Source organism: Salvelinus namaycush, chromosome 10, assembly GCF_016432855.1.
Source record: "Salvelinus namaycush isolate Seneca chromosome 10, SaNama_1.0, whole genome shotgun sequence".
Taxonomy (NCBI): domain Eukaryota; kingdom Metazoa; phylum Chordata; class Actinopteri; order Salmoniformes; family Salmonidae; genus Salvelinus; species Salvelinus namaycush.
In genome coordinates this window covers 18,433,548-18,452,898 of record NC_052316.1, presented here as the reverse complement: position 1 = coordinate 18,452,898, position 19,351 = coordinate 18,433,548, and the positions used below count along the sequence as shown (strand labels likewise).

Sequence of the window (19,351 nt, the reverse complement as noted above, 5' to 3'; positions counted from 1 at the left end):
TTAAAATGTTCTGACCATTCCCCTTTTCTGTCTGTCCTGATCCCTCTCCCCTTCCTTTTCTTTGTCAGAATCGGATGGAGGAGAGTAAGGCTTTGTTCCGGACCATCATCACATATCCCTGGTTCCAGAACTCCTCAGTCATCCTGTTCCTCAACAAGAAGGACCTCTTAGAGGAGAAGATAATCTACTCCCACCTGGTCGACTACTTCCCTGAGTTTGATGGTAAACTACTCTTTACCTTTATCCTATCTACTAACTCGCTGCACTGGCCAATGTGGGCATGTCCAGTACCATGGCAGTTACTAAGGCAAATTGTCAAATATAATGCATATTATAGTCATTTCTGTATTGTAACATTGTTAATTTTAAAACATTTTTAAGTCTTTATATCAGTTTAGTTTTTTTTTTGCCACACTAACAATGTCTTACTGTATTTAAATTATTTTATTTTATTTCAACTAACTTAAGGTTTAAGGTTGCCTGAATGTTTTTTTTTTTTTTTTAGTATGTAGGGACACCATGTGGCTAGACAATGAACTGCAATGCAAAACAAATTCACACGATCTATTAACATTAACCAAATGGGTAGAACATGCTTTACATTCTATAATTATTTTTGTATTTAAGTAATGGCAGGTAATCCAAGAAAGAAAACAATGTAGGCGGCCAGTACGATGCAGAAAAACTTCAGTAAGATATTTATAGGTAATATATACAGAGACTGCATGTAAAAAGGGGCAGATAAGCCTATGGTACACTACATTACCAAAAGTATGTTGCTCGTCAAACTATAACAGCCTCCACTCTCCTGGATGGCTTGTTTCCATTCAGCCATGAGCATTAGTGAGGTCAGGCACTGATGTTGGGCGATTAGGCCTGGCTCGCAGTCGGCATTCCAATTAATCTCAAAGGTGTTTGATGGGGTTGAGGTCAGGGCTTTGTGCAGGCAAGTCAAGTTCTTCCACACTGATCTGGACAAACCATTTCTGTATAGACCTCGCTTTGTGCATGGGGGCATTGTCATGCTGAAACAGGAAAGGGCCTTCCCCAAAATGTTGCCACAAAGTTGGAAGCACAGAATCGTCTATAATGTCATTGTATGCTGTAGAGTTAAGATTTCCCCCTGGAACTAAGGGGCCTAGCCCGAAACATGACAAACAGCCACAGATAATTGTTCCTGCTACACCAAACTTTACTGTTGGCACTATGCATTTGGGCAGGTAACGTTCTCCTGGCATCCGCCAAATCCAGATTCGTCCGTCGGACTGCCAGATGGTGAACCGTGATTCATTGCTCCAGAGAAAGCATTTCCACTGCTCCAGAGTCCAATCGCAGCGAGCTTTACCCCGCCCCAGCTGACGCTTGGCATTGCGCATGGTGAACTTAGGCTTGTGTGCGGCTGCTGGGCCATGTAAACCTATTTAATGAAGTTCCAGACTAACAGTTCTTGTGCTGATGTTGCTTCCAGAGGCAGTTTGGAACTCGGTAGTGAGTGTTGCAACCGAGGACAGACGATTTTTACGCACTTCAGCACTCTGCGGTCCCGTTCTGTGAGCTTGTGTGGCCTACCACTTTGTGGCTGAGCCGTTGTTGCTCCTAGACATGTCCACTTCACAATAACAGCACTAACAGTTGATTGGGGCAGCTCTAGCAGGGCAAAAATTTGACGTTGCCACGTTGAAAGTCACTGAGCTCTTCAGTAAGGCCTGGAGATTGCATTACTTTGTGCCCGATTTTATATACCTGTCTGCTGCAACGGGTGTGACTGTTATATCCGAATCCGCTAATTTGAAGGGGTGTCCACATACGTTTGTACATATAGTGTATTTAACTGCAATTAAGCGCAAACAAAAATAAACTAATTGCAAAGACAGGCAATCCAACTCATAAAGTTATACAAGTATAGGTAGTAGTTACCTAATGTCATTTGTGTTTGGACATTTACAAGCAAATGTGAACAAGAGACATGAACATGCTTGTCTGAAGGAAGAACTGGCTCTGGACCTAGTTCCTCCGAGAAGAGGGGGGAGGAGCTGACTGAGGGGCCCAAAAATAACCCTGCGACGAAATCAAGATAGCAGTGACAGCTATACAGAACTCCTCTAAAGGTCTTTGACTTCTCAAACACGGTAGAAAGCTAACACTACATGATGGCCCGTCTCCTTATTAATTCAGCCACTTACTTAGATAACTAGCAAGTTAAACCAAATACACAGCTGGACTCACCAGCTCCCGCTTTCTCCCGTTGTGCTATTTACAAACACGTATGTGACTGGCTCATCTGTTCTGGGGAACTACGGTAAGCTTCATAAATAAGCTTCAAATAAGTAGGTTGGATAGTATTGAAAAACCATCCCGTGGCTATTTCCAAATACCCTGGTATACCGCCCAAGCCTACCACAAAGGGGTTTATCAATGACGGTTTCACTCCAATGATTGTGTAGGACTTTTATTTTGTTGACCTGGGGAGTATTGGATACTTCAGTTTTTTTCTTGGTTGGAGCAGTATCGCTGTGTGAATAAAGCACTCTTGTATGCTGATTTTTATGACATTTTGGTATTTATTAGGATCCGCATTAGCCACTGCAAAAGCATGAGCTACTCTTCCTGGGGTCCACATGACATAATACATATTATAGAAAATTATTAGTCAATGACTGAAATACATATATTTAAACAGTCACACATAAACTACATATCAGTACATACACACACTATCTAGGTTGAATACATAGGACAGTGGAAATTACAATACAAGATAGATAAAATGGCTGTGTCTCTTCACAGTCCCCTTTTGAAACTGTTTTTATTGCTACCTAGAGTTACTTGAGTTGTAGTCATGGCTCATTTAATATTGTACGTTTCCCAGCCTCTGCTCTGGATCTGGGGAGTGTGAAGAGACTTTTGGTTGCATGTCTTGTGTTGTACCGATGAGTGTCCGGACTGTGTGCCAAATGTTGAATAGACAGTTCTGGATCTTCAACACATCAATATCTCGCACAAAGACCAATAGTGATGCAGTCAATCTCTCCTCAACTTTGAGCCAGGAGAGACTGAAATGCATGTTACTGACCCTTCCCGTCCGTGTACATCTAAGTGAGATAAGTGCTGATTTCTTCTAGACCAACTGCAATTTACCTATGTCTTCCTTTGCATGACCAGCTGGGCAGTAGTCCAGTTGTGACAAAACTAGGGCCTGTAGGACCTGTCTGGTCGATTGAGATGTCAATAAGGCAGAGCAATGCCCTATCATGGGCAGACCTCTTCCCATTTTAGCAGCATTGAGTCTGTTTTGACCATGACAGCTTGCTATCTAGGGTTACACCCAGCAGTTTAGTCTCCTCAACTTGCTCAATAGCCACATTATTCAGATCTAAACGAGGTTTAGCATTGAGCGAGTGATTAGTCACAAACATTATGCTTATACTTTTTGACAGATTTAGCACCAACCTATTGCTAGTTACCCATTCTAAAACTGACTGGAGCTCTATATTAAGTGTCTCAGTTATTTATTTGACTGTTGCAGCCGACGTGTATACTGTTGAGTCGTCAGCGTACATAGACACACATGCTTTATTCAAGGTCAGTGGAAGGTCATTTGTAAAAACAGAAAACGATGGCCCTGGCCGGCTGCCCTGCGTACACCACACTCAACTGAATTTGCATGAGAGAGTTTTCCTCAATGGAAGCCTCTCTGCCTTCTTTTAGATGCGTAACTCTCAATCCATAAGGCACAGGATGCAAATCCATAACACCTAGGTTTTTTCAGCCATAGTTATGATCAATGACTTATTGACTGTATCCACTCTCCGTAAACCTTATTTCATGTCATTGGCTTTTTCAATTAACTTACTTCTGTCCGAGCAACCTGCCCGACAGGGAGATTGTCTTGTGTGCTCGGGTGGTAGCTGGTAACCAATAGTAATGTGTTCGGTTTCTTTTCTATAAATCAAATCAAAGTTTATTGGTCACTACCTGTCCACAGCATCAGTATGTTGTCTATGTACTTGTACCAACCCATTGCTTTCGGTAGGAAAGGGTTGACTTGGGGGGTCAAACACTATATTTCGAAAGCATAGCAGCACCCGTTACAAGTCCTTTTCATTTAAAGTAGAAGTCCTTTTCAAACATTTTGGTGGATGTTGATATACAGTCATTCAACATCAAAGGAGACCGGAGTGACGACGTGTGTATTGGGTGGGCGCTATTGCAGGTAAGATAAGGTCAGACGAGTCTCTCACATAGGAGGGCAGAGATATTTATGGTTTGATGTAGTAGTCCACGAATTGTGACGGGTTCCAAAGGGGAGTAATTGCCTAACACTATCAGTCGTCCAGGGATTCAGATATTTTTTGGGTGTATTTTAGGAACTGTGTAGATTACCGGCGTGGCACTGTTTTTATGCACCAACAATCTGTTCTCTTTTGGTGATTTCATCTTTGCGCAGGCCCTCAGTGAGAGTTTGCTAAATTTCAGCCAAAAGCAGTTTTGTGGGGTTTGTAGTAAGTCTCTTATAGAATATCTGATAGTTCCGTTGCCTGAGTATTTCAGTCTTATAGACAGAGTAGTCTTGTACCGTAACAGCCACTCCCTTGTCCGCTGGGCAGATTACTATAGAGATGTCATTCTGGAGATTGTTAAGCGCTTGTTTCTCAGAGTGAGTAAAGTTGTTCCATATAGCCTTGTTTTTCCATGTTCCACAGACTTTATTTGATAACCCTTATTATGTGCATCTTTGTGTTTTACACGTCAGTGCATAAGCTGCCTTTCACGCACACTATTCAAATAGACCCTCCTTTTACGCACTAACTTTGTATTTATTCTTGTGCACTATTATTCATGTTGCCTTTATACATTGACGTGATAACGTTGTACGTATTTTGTATATGGTTTATATTGTCCCCACCTCTATTTGTAGAGACAAGTCAGCTTCTGTCCACATTGCTTCCTGAAGACTAGTATTCGAAGCGTGTTGCAGTAATGCATGCTGATATTATACACCATAGGCTGATCTGCCCCTTTCTATACGTATTGTCTGTATATATCACCTGTAAATAGTTAACTGAAGTTTTTCTGCATTGTACTTTATTTTCTTTCTTGGATTTAAATCACTTACTTTTTGAGATCATGTGTAACGTCTCTTCAATTCAATTTGAAATGCCATTTGTGTTCGCCGGTAGAACAGGGACCCAGTGATGTGTACCCGTTGCCTGTGGCTTTGGAATAAGTGTGTGTGTGTGTGTGCATTCACCCGTGTGTCTACCCCCAGGTCCGCAGAGAGACGCCCAGGCGGGCCGGGAGTTTATCCTGAAGATGTTTGTGGACTTGAACCCGGACAGCGACAAGATAATCTACTCCCACTTCACCTGCGCCACGGACACGGAGAACATCCGCTTTGTGTTCGCCGCTGTCAAAGACACCATCCTGCAGCTCAACCTCAAAGAGTACAACCTGGTGTGAGAGAGAGAGAAGTTGAGCGAGAGAGAGACCTGCATCCCACGCACAGCAGAGTGCACATCTATACACCAACAAATTTAACAGTACACAGGTCTGCACTAAAATACACATGTGAACACATGCACCAATATATAAATACAAACACACACACACTCTTAATAGATCCCAGGCTCTATCCACCCATGGCCCCAACATTCTCCTGCTCCTTGTCTATGGTTTAATTGGGTGTGTTTTTTCAGTTCCAGTCATCCCCCCCCATTCCTCTCTTCCTATTGCAGCCCATGCCCCTCCTGATGGCACACACACACACACACATCTGCTCCAAGGCTGCCATGACCTGCCTGGGTGGTTGACAGGTCTCATTTGTCACCCGATGCGGCTCAGGCCTCTGGGTCACCCCTCTTAAAGGAGCGGGGGGGGGGGCTTGGGGGGGTGGAGTTCTGTTTTGATTTGGTGGCTTGTGTGCTGGTGTGATTTTAAAGGAAGGAAAGCTGAGGTTTTGGAGAACAGAAAAGCCGGTGTCGTCGTCCCCCCTTCACCTCTGCCTACAGGGTAGGAGTGGGGGCTGGGGACCCACCAGTCTGCAGGGGGTTGTGGGTAACTGCATAGAATTGAATCAGAGCAGGGGCAGGTAGTGCTTAGGTGTGTTGGGAAGATCTACTCTACATGGTCTTTTGAGGTGTGTGGAAAAACACACACCTCCCCCAGACTGGAAGACACCTTGCACTGTTGAATGTAAAACGTGTGTGTAATACAAGCAAGTGGATGCTCACACACTGACAGAGCAAGGGTGGGAGAGATGAAGTAAATTGATCTGTGTATATTAAGAATTGTTTTAGTTTATTGATTACTACAACTGCTACTACCGCTTTCCAGCTAACTTAAGTCACAAGCTGGTCCTCCACACACTGTCAGTGCAGCTTCTTTTTGGAAAGGCATTGGATATTGTTTCCAATTTGGCCAATATTTTGAGAAACAGTAGTGATTATTAAGAGTAAATAGTATATATATTTTTTTGTTTAATTTATGGACCAGATCTCTAGATGTTGTTGGTCTGACTCTTCCTCCCTGCTTCCATCCAGGTGTCTCCATCAGATGGGGAGGGGGAGGGTTCATACTGCTGTAAAAACATGTTTCATCGGCAAGTCATTTACCTTTCGTTAGAGACTTCATACCTTGTTGCAGTTCTGTTCCATTTCAATTTTGAAATGCTTGAGAAGATGAATTTCCATTTAGGGTTGGCGCTTTATGCAAATAGTAAAATAAAAAAGACACTTATCAGTGGTTGAAGGTTTAACTGGTTCGTGTTTGCATTTTTGAAATGTAAGATTTTTTTTGGTTTTCTTTTTTATCCCATATCTCATCTCTTGCTTGGTTAGAGTTCTTAAGATTCCATAGCTAACAATGTCAATAGATTTGCTATTTTGTTTTTGCAACATAATTCAGGTGTGTTTTCATTACTAGGGCTATTACTAGCAAAGTTGACAGAATGAAATGACTATATGGATGATATAGTAGGTAGGTGCAATTTAAAGTGGTTTTCTGAATCAGGGAGCCAGTGTTGGGGTGTGTTGACGCCAGATGGAAGGCTATTGCCACAGGTTCAGAGTGCGAACTGTCCAGGGACACCAGTTAGCATTGGAGGATGACTTCTGCTGGATATTTGCCTGTAAACTTTTAACAGCCCATTTGGGCCCAGAGCAGAGCCTAGTAAAACCACAAGGTGATGGGGGTCTCACAGCTGCCTGTCTCAGCCAATCTTCAGTGTGCTCTTCCTTTTCCACCTGCCACTCATGTCACGAATCATGTCTTCTTCAGCGTGACTTTACTCCATTGTTGTGGGTAGTTAGTTTTACATCCCCTGCTAATCATGTTTCTATGCTTCACCTTTTGTACACTAAGAATGACCATGACTGGGATTGGACAGGGGTATTTTGTAGAAAGACGTTTGATTGCCACGGTGCTATTTGCACTCCAAAGAGCTTTGGGTTAGAATGGTCAGGTGAAACTTAACAGAAAAACTTTAGTTATCATCATGACAGACTTGTTGTTCATATCTTGTATGTTTGGTGCCAAGTATTTCTCATTCTACTTGGCAAGCAATTACCCTGCCAAGTTATCTGTGCTCTGTTTAAGCTCTAGCTGTGCATTTACAAGTATATTGAACTGCAACCTAGGGATGTTTTGGGTATATCCTGAGTATACTCTTCAGTCCCCTTTACTAATATGTCCACTGTATACTAGCGTGGCTGAAAGATCCAACTTTTACCTTCCCTATACATTGCCTCATAACATAAACACCAGAGTTGGTGTAACTAATGGACATTTCTATAAAAATATATATATTTTGGAAAAGTTGTCACATTTCCTTTTAAAACAGCTAATTTATATATTTACAACATTTATACACATAAAAACGGCATAAAAGCATAAAAACAGCATTTGAATATTACATTTAAATTTGTTAAAAAGTACATGTTAAAAACAATCGAAACAACCATCAATAAAAGTACTTTTCCTTGTAAAAACATAAATTTATGTAAAAGCCATTTAAAATGTGTACAAATGATTTAACAAGGTAACCATTTTTAAGACATGAAAACATGTTAAGTCACTTTGTTAAAGGGCAGTTTTCGGTCCTTTGGACAGGAACGGGGTGAGTCCTTATCAAACTCGCCTCCTATAAATTTAGCTTTTACTGGAGGTGGGAAGTATTACGTTACAAAAGTTTTAAACATGTTGGACATTTTGTAATGCCTTGTCATTTGGCCAAGCCACAGGTGGATGCATTTGAAGGCCTTTCTTTTAATTAATTTCCCCACAGCCAATACTTTATATACCACATTATTTGTGAAATGTACGTACAAAGCAGAAATATGAATGCTTCCTGTGCAACTGCAGATGAGGCTTTTGACTTAATTAGAAAATTTGACTTTTGTTCATGATTGCATATGCCAGAATGGATGATCTTGGTTGACCTTGTTGAGCTTGTGGGCAAGTTGTCAGTTCTCTCTTAGGAGTACGAAGGTCTCTTGTCAGAGCAGGCTGGACTGAGATGTTGCCTCTGATACTTTAGATCTCCACCAACACGGCAGCTTGTTTTTGAATTGGTTTAGTGGTTACAGCTTCTCTGCTGCTCTGTTACCTCAAGAAGCACAGTCATCCCCTTTTGACCTGTGGTTTACTTGCATAGGTAGGGTTTAGTTCTTCTCATGCTGGGCTCTCTTCATGCGTGTAACCCCCCAGTAAGTGATTGTGCTTTTCTTTTGTTTCATTGTACTCTTTCCTGTAGGCACCTGCATCAGCTTGTGGTCCAGTGGGTTTGAGGTGTATGATGTGCTGTGTGGTTTTTCAGCCCCCCCCCCCCCCCCCCCCACCCCCTCCTCCCCCAAAAAGGTCCAGTGCAGGCCTCCCTCCCTGCTGTTTCTATGGGCATACAGTCAGTGTGTCGGTTTACACATTACCCTGGTTTTCATCACATGGACTATGGACAGTGTGTTGTATGTAGCTCAGTGTTATGTCCACCCTGTATAGCACACTAATTGAACATCACAATAACTAGTAAGAGAACATGTAAGAGAAGTACTGTCAGCATTAAAACCAGCACTGTGGGGTTTGTTGAAGGGATACACTACTAGAAGCATGTTCGTGCCATAGACTGAATAGCGTTATATACAAACAATTGCGACCACTCTTCCAGACAGTTTCCCTTGAAATAAGCCTGTTATACTTCAGCTTTATTTATTGTAATACTTTGCCAAGTGAAGGTACCGGAAGGGCAATATACTATAGCAGCTGGATTAATCAGTGAATGAATTAATATAGTGTTTTAGAATGTCAGATGTTCTCTCCCCTTACTTGATCTATTATATTTTATTTCTTCCGGGTCAATGCACTGAACCTGCTTTGCAGCAATGGGACTGCCTGCATTCATGCAACTTACAAGCACGTTTGTCGGTACTATGAGATGTGTACACTTTTGATGGTTAATGCTTTTGCTTGAGATCGATACTGATGTGATTGATGCATAGAAATACTAAAAGCTATCTTTGCATCTTTTTTGTTTCTTTTGTAAGTCAGACGTTACCTGAACACTTGTATTTAGGACCACTTAATATGATAGATTTTTTAAATAAGAGGTTAAATAAACTTTGTCTAGTGGTGTGTAAATTGAAAGTAATGTATTTTGTTTTCTTTTTTAAGTATAACAAATGTAAATTATGTACAATAATGAGTGTGCCAATCCCCTTTCTTTGTAGAGCCAGACTCTAAACAAGTGCCAATGTGAAAAATCATAAAAAGGACATATGTATTTCATGTTCAAATTTTTAAAACAAATAAACACTAAGTACATGATTAAGATAAATGAAAATGGACAACTTTATTCTGTATTTAGGATTAATGATGAACTGCTGTTTTTAAATGTAATTTTAATTGCATGTGTTTGTTGGGGGTGGAAGGGGAGGAAACGGTATTAATGCAAAGCCCTCCAGAAAAGGGTCCTAATGGTTATTGATTTACAGTATTTTAGCCATATTTCTCTTTTGTATGTTTCATTTCAACCACTGTTGCCTGAACCTCATTCAAACATGAAAATGATTTTCATAGCCTTCTCCTTCAAAGAAAAATTATCTGTTTTTAATTGGAATAAAATGTGTTCCTATACTCTATGCTAGTGTTGTCTTTATTATGAACAATTTCTGAATGAGCTTTTGATACATAGCCTATGTAGCGCCTACAGTATGATGTTTTATGATTTGAACAAATAGGAAACCAGAAAACATACACTTGATGCATTTTCTTATGTGGTTGACATTTGTTAATACTGACATTTGTTAATACCACTGCTCAGTGGGAAACGATAGAAAACACACAAATGCAACTACTCTGCTAATTTTAAGTGGAATTTTGGTGTTCACTTCCACGAGGGGCGCTAGTTCTTTAGCCATCCAATGGGATGTTTGGGCATGTTCAGAAGTGAAACGTAGAAAGTTTCAGATAGAAATACATTTTCTAGAACACTGTTCCAATTGACAAAGGGAGAATCTCAATTACATATCCTCGCGTCCTCTCTCCTCAAACCCCATTGGAGGAGAAAGGGGTTGGACCTCTGGCTTGCTCAATCGATGAGTTTTGAAGAGGCTAGGATAGAGGACGCGAGGAGGATTCAATTGAGATTCTCCCATAGAATATGATTTGTTCTGTGCGTTTGAGTTCTACGTTGGGCGTTTTGTAACGTCGCACCTTGCCCCAGGAATGGAATGTCTTCAGCCCCGCAACTGCCATACATTGACTGTTCGGCTAGGGCTCTGCGTGATATTGAAGCTGAGCGAGTGTATCATTTAAAGTTTCCTACGCGATTTGTTATTGTAATGATTAACGCTTAAATACTTTTATTGCGACAACTGTTTACTCGTACTACTTGGTATTTTTTTGGTGGTTGTGAAGAAACGGGGAGGATTCAATTTAAGCGAATCCGGAGGTCCATTTTGTTATTTTTGCGAACCAAGCTGTTTTTTCCACTGAAGCTTTTATGGTGTTAGCGGACATATAGCTCGTTGGCTTTGTTGCGTTTGCTAAAATACACGGCGAATGAAGATTGAACAAAACAAACCACGACAAGACATATCAATATAAGTGTTAGCTATATGCATATTATATTTAGCTAGTACGTAAGCTAACGTGACCTAGCTAGCTACTACAGGCTGAAAGCTAGCAACAGTGATGAATCATTTTGAGCGACAGCCTTTGAAGAATTAAGCGAGGACCATTCAAATGGTTGAGGTTTGTAGCTAGTTCATCAACAAAGAGAGAACGAAATTAAATCACATAACTAATAACGTTAGGCTACCCCTGTCGAAAGATCTACACCTGGACAAACATATTAGTTAGCTAACGCTAACTGCATCACCAATTTTGGGACAAGAGCTAACTAGCTATCTGGTCAACTCGTGCGATTCTTGGCTAGATTCAAGCTTGCAAATACGGACAAAGAGAGGAACAACGTAAGCCAATATTTTTGTGTCAGCATTTAGAATCTTCCTCATTCATCGTATTTGGAAAGGAAAACAATAAACAAGGAATTGACATGATGTTTCCACAATCCAGACATTCAGTAAGTGAATTTAATATTCAGACGCACTTGCAGTTTTTTTTAGGATTATTTTCTGCGCTGAACTTGTTTGTGTGCGCGTGGTAGTTACATTGTATCTCGCTAGGTAGTTATACAATGAGCAAGCTAGTTACTTCGCGTGCTAGTTACTTTGTATTATGTCAAAGGTTTTTGACATGACTAGTGTTTTTATGCCCTCAGCATGTCACTACACCAAGAGAAGCGGATTGTCAAATGTCGTTTCAGCTCTGAATTAAACAGACACCCCCTGGGGTAATTTGATTACCAAACCAGATAGAAGTTACTCATGCGTAACCACCAGCGTTCCTTATTTTGCCTATTTACTTGTGTTCACACATTTGCATGCCTATGTTGAATGGGATTTCACAGGTTGTTTTACACTAATTCATAATCATGCTCATATCCAGGTTTTTGCATCAAACATCAGTGAAACAATTCCAAGAGTAGTAATGTTCAGTACAGAATCAACATGATTTGCATTGTAAATGAATTTGGATTTCAAGCCAGATGGGTAATGTAACTAGAGAGAATGGCTATTTTACTTTAGACACAAGCATAGAAGCCCAACAAAATCATGTATGCAGTGGAGAGATGACTTGCACAGGGAGCCCCAAATTATGACATTGAAGAAGTTGGGACTTTGCAGGGATGGTACAGGAACTACATTCCCAACGGTCTTATTTTGACCTTGAAATCAACCTCAGATTTGCTTTGGAGATGCTGGGGGGGGCTTATCAACTTTCCCCAAAAGTTCTTATTGACTTGCACAAAAGTGCCTTCCATAGCAACATTCAAGGATTAACAAGCCCTTGATTTTACCCTCTGAGTGAGACTTGGTTCGTGTCCGATGTTGATTAAACTTCAGAAATCAGAACTGCCAGTGACCTATAATTTGATGTTAGTTCCTTTGACAATGACTGATGTCTACGTGATTCTCTTGACCAGGGGTGAGAAACTCCAGTCCTTGGGGGCCAGAGTGGTGCCACACTTTTTCCTCATCCCTAGCAAACACAGCTGACTTAAACTGAACAAACTTATAAATGCAACATACAACAATTTCAAAGACTTTACTGACTTACAGTTCCTATAAGGAAATCAGTCAATTGAAATAAATGCATTAGGCCATAATCTGTGGATTTCACAGATGTATTCACAGTTGTTGGTCACAGATACCTTTAAAAAAAAATGGTGCATGGATCAGAAAACTAGTCAGTATCTGGTGTGACCACCATTTGCCTCATGCAGTGCAACACATCTCATTCACATGGAGTTGGTCAGGCTGTTGATTGTGGCCTGTGGAATGTTGTCCCATTCTTCTTTTAATGGCTCTGCAAAGTTGCTGGATATTGTTGGGAACACGCTGTTGTACATGTCAATCCAGAGCATCCCAAACATGCTCAATGGGTGACATGTCTGAGTATGCTGGCCATGGAAGAACTGGGACATTTTCAGCTTCCAGGAATTGTGTATAGATCTTTGCGACATGGGGCCATGCATTATCAAGCTGAAACATGAGGTGATCGCGGTGGATGAATAGCACTACAATGGGCCTCAGCATCTTGTCCCGGTATCTCTGTGCTTTCAAATTGCAATTGATAAAATGCAATTGTGTTTGTTGTCTGTAGCATATACCCCCACTCTGTTCACAATGTTGACATCAGCAAACCGCTCGCCCACAAGACGCCATACACGTGGTCTGCTGTTGTGAGGCCGATTGGCTGTACTGACGAATTCTCTAAAACGACGTTGGAGGCAGCTTATGATAGAGAAGTGAACATTCCTGCAGTCAGCATGCGAACTGCACATTTTAGTGGCCTTTTATTGTCCCCAGCACAAGGTGCACCTGTGTAATGATCATGCTGTTTAATCAGTTTCTTGAGATGCTGCACCTGTCAAGTGGATAGATTATCTTGGCAATGGAGAAATGTTCAGTAACAGGGATGTAAACAAATGTGTGCACAATTTGAGAGAAATAAGCTTTTTGTGTATATGGAACATTTCTGGGATATTTTATTTCATCTCATAAAATGGGACCAACACCTTACATGTTGCGTTTTATATTTTTATTGTGTATTTGCATTCTAAACTGAAGATCATGATTAGTTGATTATTGGAGTCAGGTGTGTTAGCTGGGGCAAAAAGTGTACCTCCAATAAGGCCCATGAGGACTGGAGTTACCCATCCCTGCTCTTGACAATAAAATACGTAAGTGAAGTATCCATCTACCGGAGTATCCAGAATAATAATGAAGGGTAGTGCTGGTACTGGCTTGTGATTCATGGCCTGCAACCCAAATGTAGCAGGTTTATGTTGTGCCTTGACATTGGTAATGGAACACATATTTGCAAGCATGAAAACAAGTAACTCTGGTGGTCGGTTGCCTTTGACTGGAATAGGCCAACATCCAGTTTATTTCCATGGTAACAAACTTTGGTCTCTGGAAAAAACGGGTTCTCTCCCCATGGTCACACAACTGACACATTTGTCTATTCAGTTAGATAAAAAATAACACTGCAGTAAACATCCATTTTTGAAATGTTCACATCACTTGTGCTAAATTGAGCTCAAATATAACTGAAAATGAAAGCTTGAGAATAAAATGTAGGTAAACCCAATTTTATTTATTTCACCTTTATTTAACCAGGTAGGCCAGTTGAGAACAAGTTCTTTGCAGGACTATTATGTTGCCGCGGTGCACTTGCACTGATTTGTCGTCGCCAGTTCTAACACAGAAGGGGTAAGAGTTATTTCCTCAGGCTAGAGCCTGGATGTCTCATGACATGAATGGTGTGCCTTTTTGCATCAGTCAGTGCAGCCGCGGCATGCAGCTCTGTTCTGAGGCTGGCGTTGTCTGAGAGGACCGCTCCTGCCACTTCACACCTCATCAGTGTGCAGAGGAGAAGTGAAGCGCTCGTAATTGTGTGAGATCTTACTGGCTCCCCATCGCACTCTCCAGAATCCCTTCGCTGACTGAGTTAGACTCAGCATTAGAGTTCAACCTGATTACAGTTGGTGGGTTGCCTCTTTATGTCTCTCACCCGCATCAGGAGTGGAACAGCTTGTGTGATAGGCCTGCAACCCAAAGGTATCTCCATTCTATCTTCTATAATGACTGGCTGTGTTTGAAAATAAATAACCATGCTAGGATACTACGTACTTAAACGGTATACTATGGACTCAACTTTTCATACTATGTAGCACGTACCGTTTTAATAAAAAAGTATGCCACGCAGTAGCTCCTCCCGACTGGTTGTGTAGGTGGGGCGGGCCGAGGTGTGGGTGAATTTTTCCAAATTCCAGACATGCATCGCATTAACCAGCCTGATAATGGCCCATTTTCCAATTCGATTAATTGCTCTAAACAGAATAAGAATTATAGGCCTAGTCAGACTGGTTATAGGCAGACTATCACATTCAACCTATACCATAGCCCGTCTGCTATTTAAAAAGGACTGAAGATAGAAACGGATCATTTGGTTCCATTTCAACATTTATTCGTGAAACCAAAGTGCTGTAACAAATGAAATCAAATAGCCTGATACACATACCTTAACTTTTCAAATGTTCAAATCAAAAGGCTGTTGCACAGGAACGTGGACAGTCGAGTTCATTGCAAATTCAGAACCGCTGGACAACAACAATACGCTAAAGCACTGATCATTGGGAACAAAATCAGAATGACTGCTACGGCTTGATCCATTAATTAAATAGGTAGCCTAGCCTGCAAACTAAAACAATCCATATGTTCAAATCAGAAGGCCTGATTTAACATGACATTAATAACGCAGCCACATCCTGAGTACCCGTTACCGACACATTCAAAAAATTAAGATTGTAGCCTCCCGGGTGGCGCAGTTAGCACTGCGATGCAGTGCCCTAGACCACTGCGCCACCCGGGAGGCTACAATCTTAATTTTTTGAATGTGTCGGTAACGGGTACTCAGGATGTGGCTGCGCAGTGGTCTAGGGCACTGCATCGCAGTGCTAACTGCGCCACCAGAGTCTCTGGGTTCGCGCCCAGGGTCTGTCGCAGCCGGCCGCGACCGGGAGGTCCGTGGGGCGACGCACAATTGGCATAGCGTCGTCCGGGTTAGGGAGGGTTTGGCCGGTAGGGATATCCTTGTCTCATCGCGCTCCAGCGACTCCTGTGGCGGGCCGGGCGCAGTGCGCGCTAACCAAGGGGGCCAGGTACACGGTGTTTCCTCCGACACATTGGTGCGGCTGGCTTCCGGGTTGGAGGCGCAGTGCGGCTTGGTTGGGTTGTGCTTCGGAGGACCCATGGCTTTCGACCTTCGTCTCTCCCGAGCCCGTACGGGAGTTGTAGCGATGAGACAAGATAGTAATTACTAGCGATTGGATACCACGAAAATTGGGGAGAAAATGGGATAAAAATTTAAAATACAAAAAAAATAAGATTGTTTAGTATTTAGTTCAAAATAAGGCCAAGAGAACAGAAATCCACTTTGTGTAAAAAAACAACAACTTATTTTCAAAGATGTAGCCTACGATGCAATACTTGTGATCATTGTAAGGAGAACAAAACTACTTGGCGTATATTTGAACACCACACATTCAGCATCTTCCCAATTTGGCCTAGTGTTGGCTACTTGAAGAGAACTAGGGCCTATCACGCGCAGCCCACCTCTTCCAATGCATTGTGGGAAAGTGTGCATTGAATTCTACCAGATGGCAGAAATGAGTTTAACTTCCTGACATTTGAACCATACTCGATTTAAAACATTTTTAAAAATCATACACTATTAAACATTTCCGTATACTGATAATGCCTCATGCACTATTACGTTGTTTCCTGCAATTCATTAATTTCGGAAGGGCATCCCTATATCTAATTGATCAGCTGTTGTCATTTTAAAGTATATTCTATTTTCGAAATGTCGCATACTATTAAACTTTTTTGCATACTCAAACGGCAACCTATTTTAGGATGCAAGTATGGGTATTCGGATACGACCACTGACTTTTACTTTTACATAAACTGGTGTTAAACAGAGCTTCCAATAAATAACACATATATTGAACAAAAATATAAACGTAACATGCACAATTTCCCCCTTTTTTTAAACTTAGTTACAGTTCAGAGAAAAAAATCGGTCAATTGAAATAAATTCATTAGGCCTTAATCTATGGGTTTCACATGACCGGGCAGGGGCGCAGCCATGGGTGGGCCTATGCCCTCCTCCCACTGGGAAGACAGGCCCAGCCAATCAGAATTCGTTTTTCCCCACAAAAAGGCTTATTATAGACAGAAATACTCCTCAGCAAACCCCCCCCCCCCCCCCACTATCCCGCAGGTAGGGATCCTAAGCTGACGTGGTCTGCGGTTGTGATGCTGGTTAGATATACTGCCAAATTCTCTAAAACAACGTTGGAGGCGGCTTATGGTAGTGAAATCAACATGAAATTCTCTGGCAACAGCCCTGTTGGACATTCTTGCAGTCATGACAATTTCATGCTCCCTCAACTTGAGACAGCTGTGGCATTGTGTTGTGACAAAACTGCATATTTTAGAGTTGCCTTATTGTTGTCCCCAGCACAAGGTGCACCTGTGTAATGTTCATGCTGTTTAATCAACTTCTTGATATGCCACACATGTCAGGTGTATGGATTGTCTTGGCAAAGTAGAAATGCTCAATAACAGAGATGTAAACAAATTTGTGTGCGTATGTTAACATTTCTGTGGTCTTTTATTTCAGTTCATGAAACATGGGTCCAACACTTTACATGTTGCACTTTGTATATTTGCGTTTATGTTGATTTAGCTATAAAAAGAAGGAAAAAAAGAATTTGATTCTGGGATTCCATCCACTTTTCTGCAATTCCAATGACCCTAGGTTGGAGAAGATGCCTTGGTGCTGTATCTAGCCAGTCATCTCTGACGTGGTGCACTGGGGTTCAGTCACCTTTACCAAGGTGAGAACCTGGCCATTTGTCGCTTGTTTTTTCCCCCTAATCCAATTCAGTGCCCTTATGCTACTTGATTGGAGTATTAAGACCCAACACACAGGATTAAAAACGTGGATTATGGATTTAGTGCGACGCTTTGTGAGAGCTACAGCAGTTGGTTCACCCTTGGAGCATAAGTAGTTAATGTTGCACCTCCACTCTGTGCTGCTGAAGCCCTCTTTAAATCAAACTGAACAGTGCTGCTGGCTGGGCTGCCACAGGCCCTGTGGTTGGAAATATGTGACAGCTATAGATATGACTGTCTGAGATCAGAACCGTTATGATGGAAGACTTAAACTGGAGCCTGACAGGGGAGATGGATCTCTCAAACTCACCCAGTTCAGAAATGCCTCAAAGGTGATTTAGCTAGGAGTGCTTAAAGCAGAGTGTTTCACCTTATATATTTTTGTAATTAGCCTAGTATATTCCATGTTATCATGGTAAATCAATTAAATTGAAGTTATTTTGCCTTCATCCCCCGTGCAATTAAGGTGTTGTAATTGTAATGGATTTAAGAAACTGAATGTGCATAGGATTCTTGCAGGAGTGTAGCAGTTACAGAACTATCACTCATCTTTCAAACCCCTGTTACCAGGGACAATGCCAGATGTTAGACCCAGGTGTATTTGCATACATTTGGTTGTAACACAGATAAACAAATGGCAGATGATGGATTGTTGACAGATGACCCCGGGAAAAGATTAACACCATTTAAATAATGAATATGCAATTTTTTTCCTAAAGAGCTCAGTCACTATAGTGGGTCAGTAGAATCCGTTGGTTTAAATGAAGAAATCTTAATTTGGAAGTGGCTGCAGTCTGACCCAGATGTTTGTGTTTACCATATTGTGTGGAGCCTGTTTAATCCTATGCATCTTCAAAGCAGTTTCTGCTGTAAATAGGACCCACAGAACAGCATGTAGCCGACACTGCTAAATGTAGTAGTATGGGAGTAAAATCTCACAAACCTATTGGCTATACAGCAATGTTGGCTGTGACTCACAAGTTTGCATGAGCGCACACACACACCTTCCCTGCTTGTCGCCCTTTATCATGCATTTCCTCCCAGATTTGATGTAGTGGTGGGAGGGGAAGAGGGTGCACAGGCATTATTAAGCCCACTTGAATTAACAGAACAGCCCCCAGCCTTTTCTGTAAAGCCTCCAGCTGGGGGAACTTAATCCCCATGGTCCCCTGTCTCGCCCATTAAACAAACTCCCTCCCACCCCTGCTCAATCGCTCTGTTACTCACACATTGCACCACAAGCACACAGAGTGAACACACAAGAGCACCCTCTTCACCTGTCTCTAGCCAAAGCTGACATCCACTCGTCAATGCAGTAATGATTGCACACATATTTAAATTAAATCAAGGTTTCCCATGTCTTTCACACTTTCCCATACACAACGTCAATAACAAGGGTACAGACACTTCTTCAAATAACACCGTTTATGCACGCATACACACAAACGTCCTGACTGGCCTCAAGGGTCTTATCTGCTTTTTGTTTCTGGCGAACAAATTGAATGTGGGGCTTGACACACACACAGCCAGCAGATGTCTGGGTCGTTAAGGGCAGAGTCGCTCATTAGCATGACAGAGGGCCCAGAGCACCACCTCCCCCCACTCCGTGGGGGGCACAGCTATTGAGGGCAAGCCATGGGTCACAGGTGATAATGATTTTACTGGAGGGCCACACTGGCTGATTTTCAAATGACTGTTGGGTTGGGTGATTGGGACAGTCTCCAAGTCCCAATCATAAATACACATATTCTAAGCATGGAAGGCATATACAC

General features: G+C 41.9%; 2 protein-coding genes across 4 annotated transcripts in view; both read left to right on the top strand.

The window, feature by feature from the left end:
* The window catches only part of LOC120054794 (guanine nucleotide-binding protein subunit alpha-11-like), a 75,209-nt gene extending 65,084 nt beyond the window's left edge, over nucleotides 1-10,125 (top strand). For both annotated transcript variants that reach the window (XM_039002420.1, XM_039002421.1), the window contains exons 6-7: nucleotides 69-222; nucleotides 5,270-10,125. In XM_039002420.1, coding sequence (XP_038858348.1) covers nucleotides 69-222; nucleotides 5,270-5,460 — 345 coding nt within the window. In that variant the 3' untranslated portion in view covers nucleotides 5,461-10,125. The remainder of the gene's footprint in view (nucleotides 1-68; nucleotides 223-5,269) is intronic.
* A 600-nt stretch (nucleotides 10,126-10,725) lies between these two features.
* LOC120054793 (TLE family member 5-like) overlaps nucleotides 10,726-19,351 on the top strand; it is a 42,177-nt gene continuing 33,551 nt past the window's right edge. For both annotated transcript variants that reach the window (XM_039002419.1, XM_039002418.1), the window contains exon 1: nucleotides 10,726-11,572. In XM_039002419.1, the coding sequence (XP_038858347.1) occupies nucleotides 11,546-11,572 (27 nt within the window). In that variant the 5' untranslated portion in view covers nucleotides 10,726-11,545. The remainder of the gene's footprint in view (nucleotides 11,573-19,351) is intronic.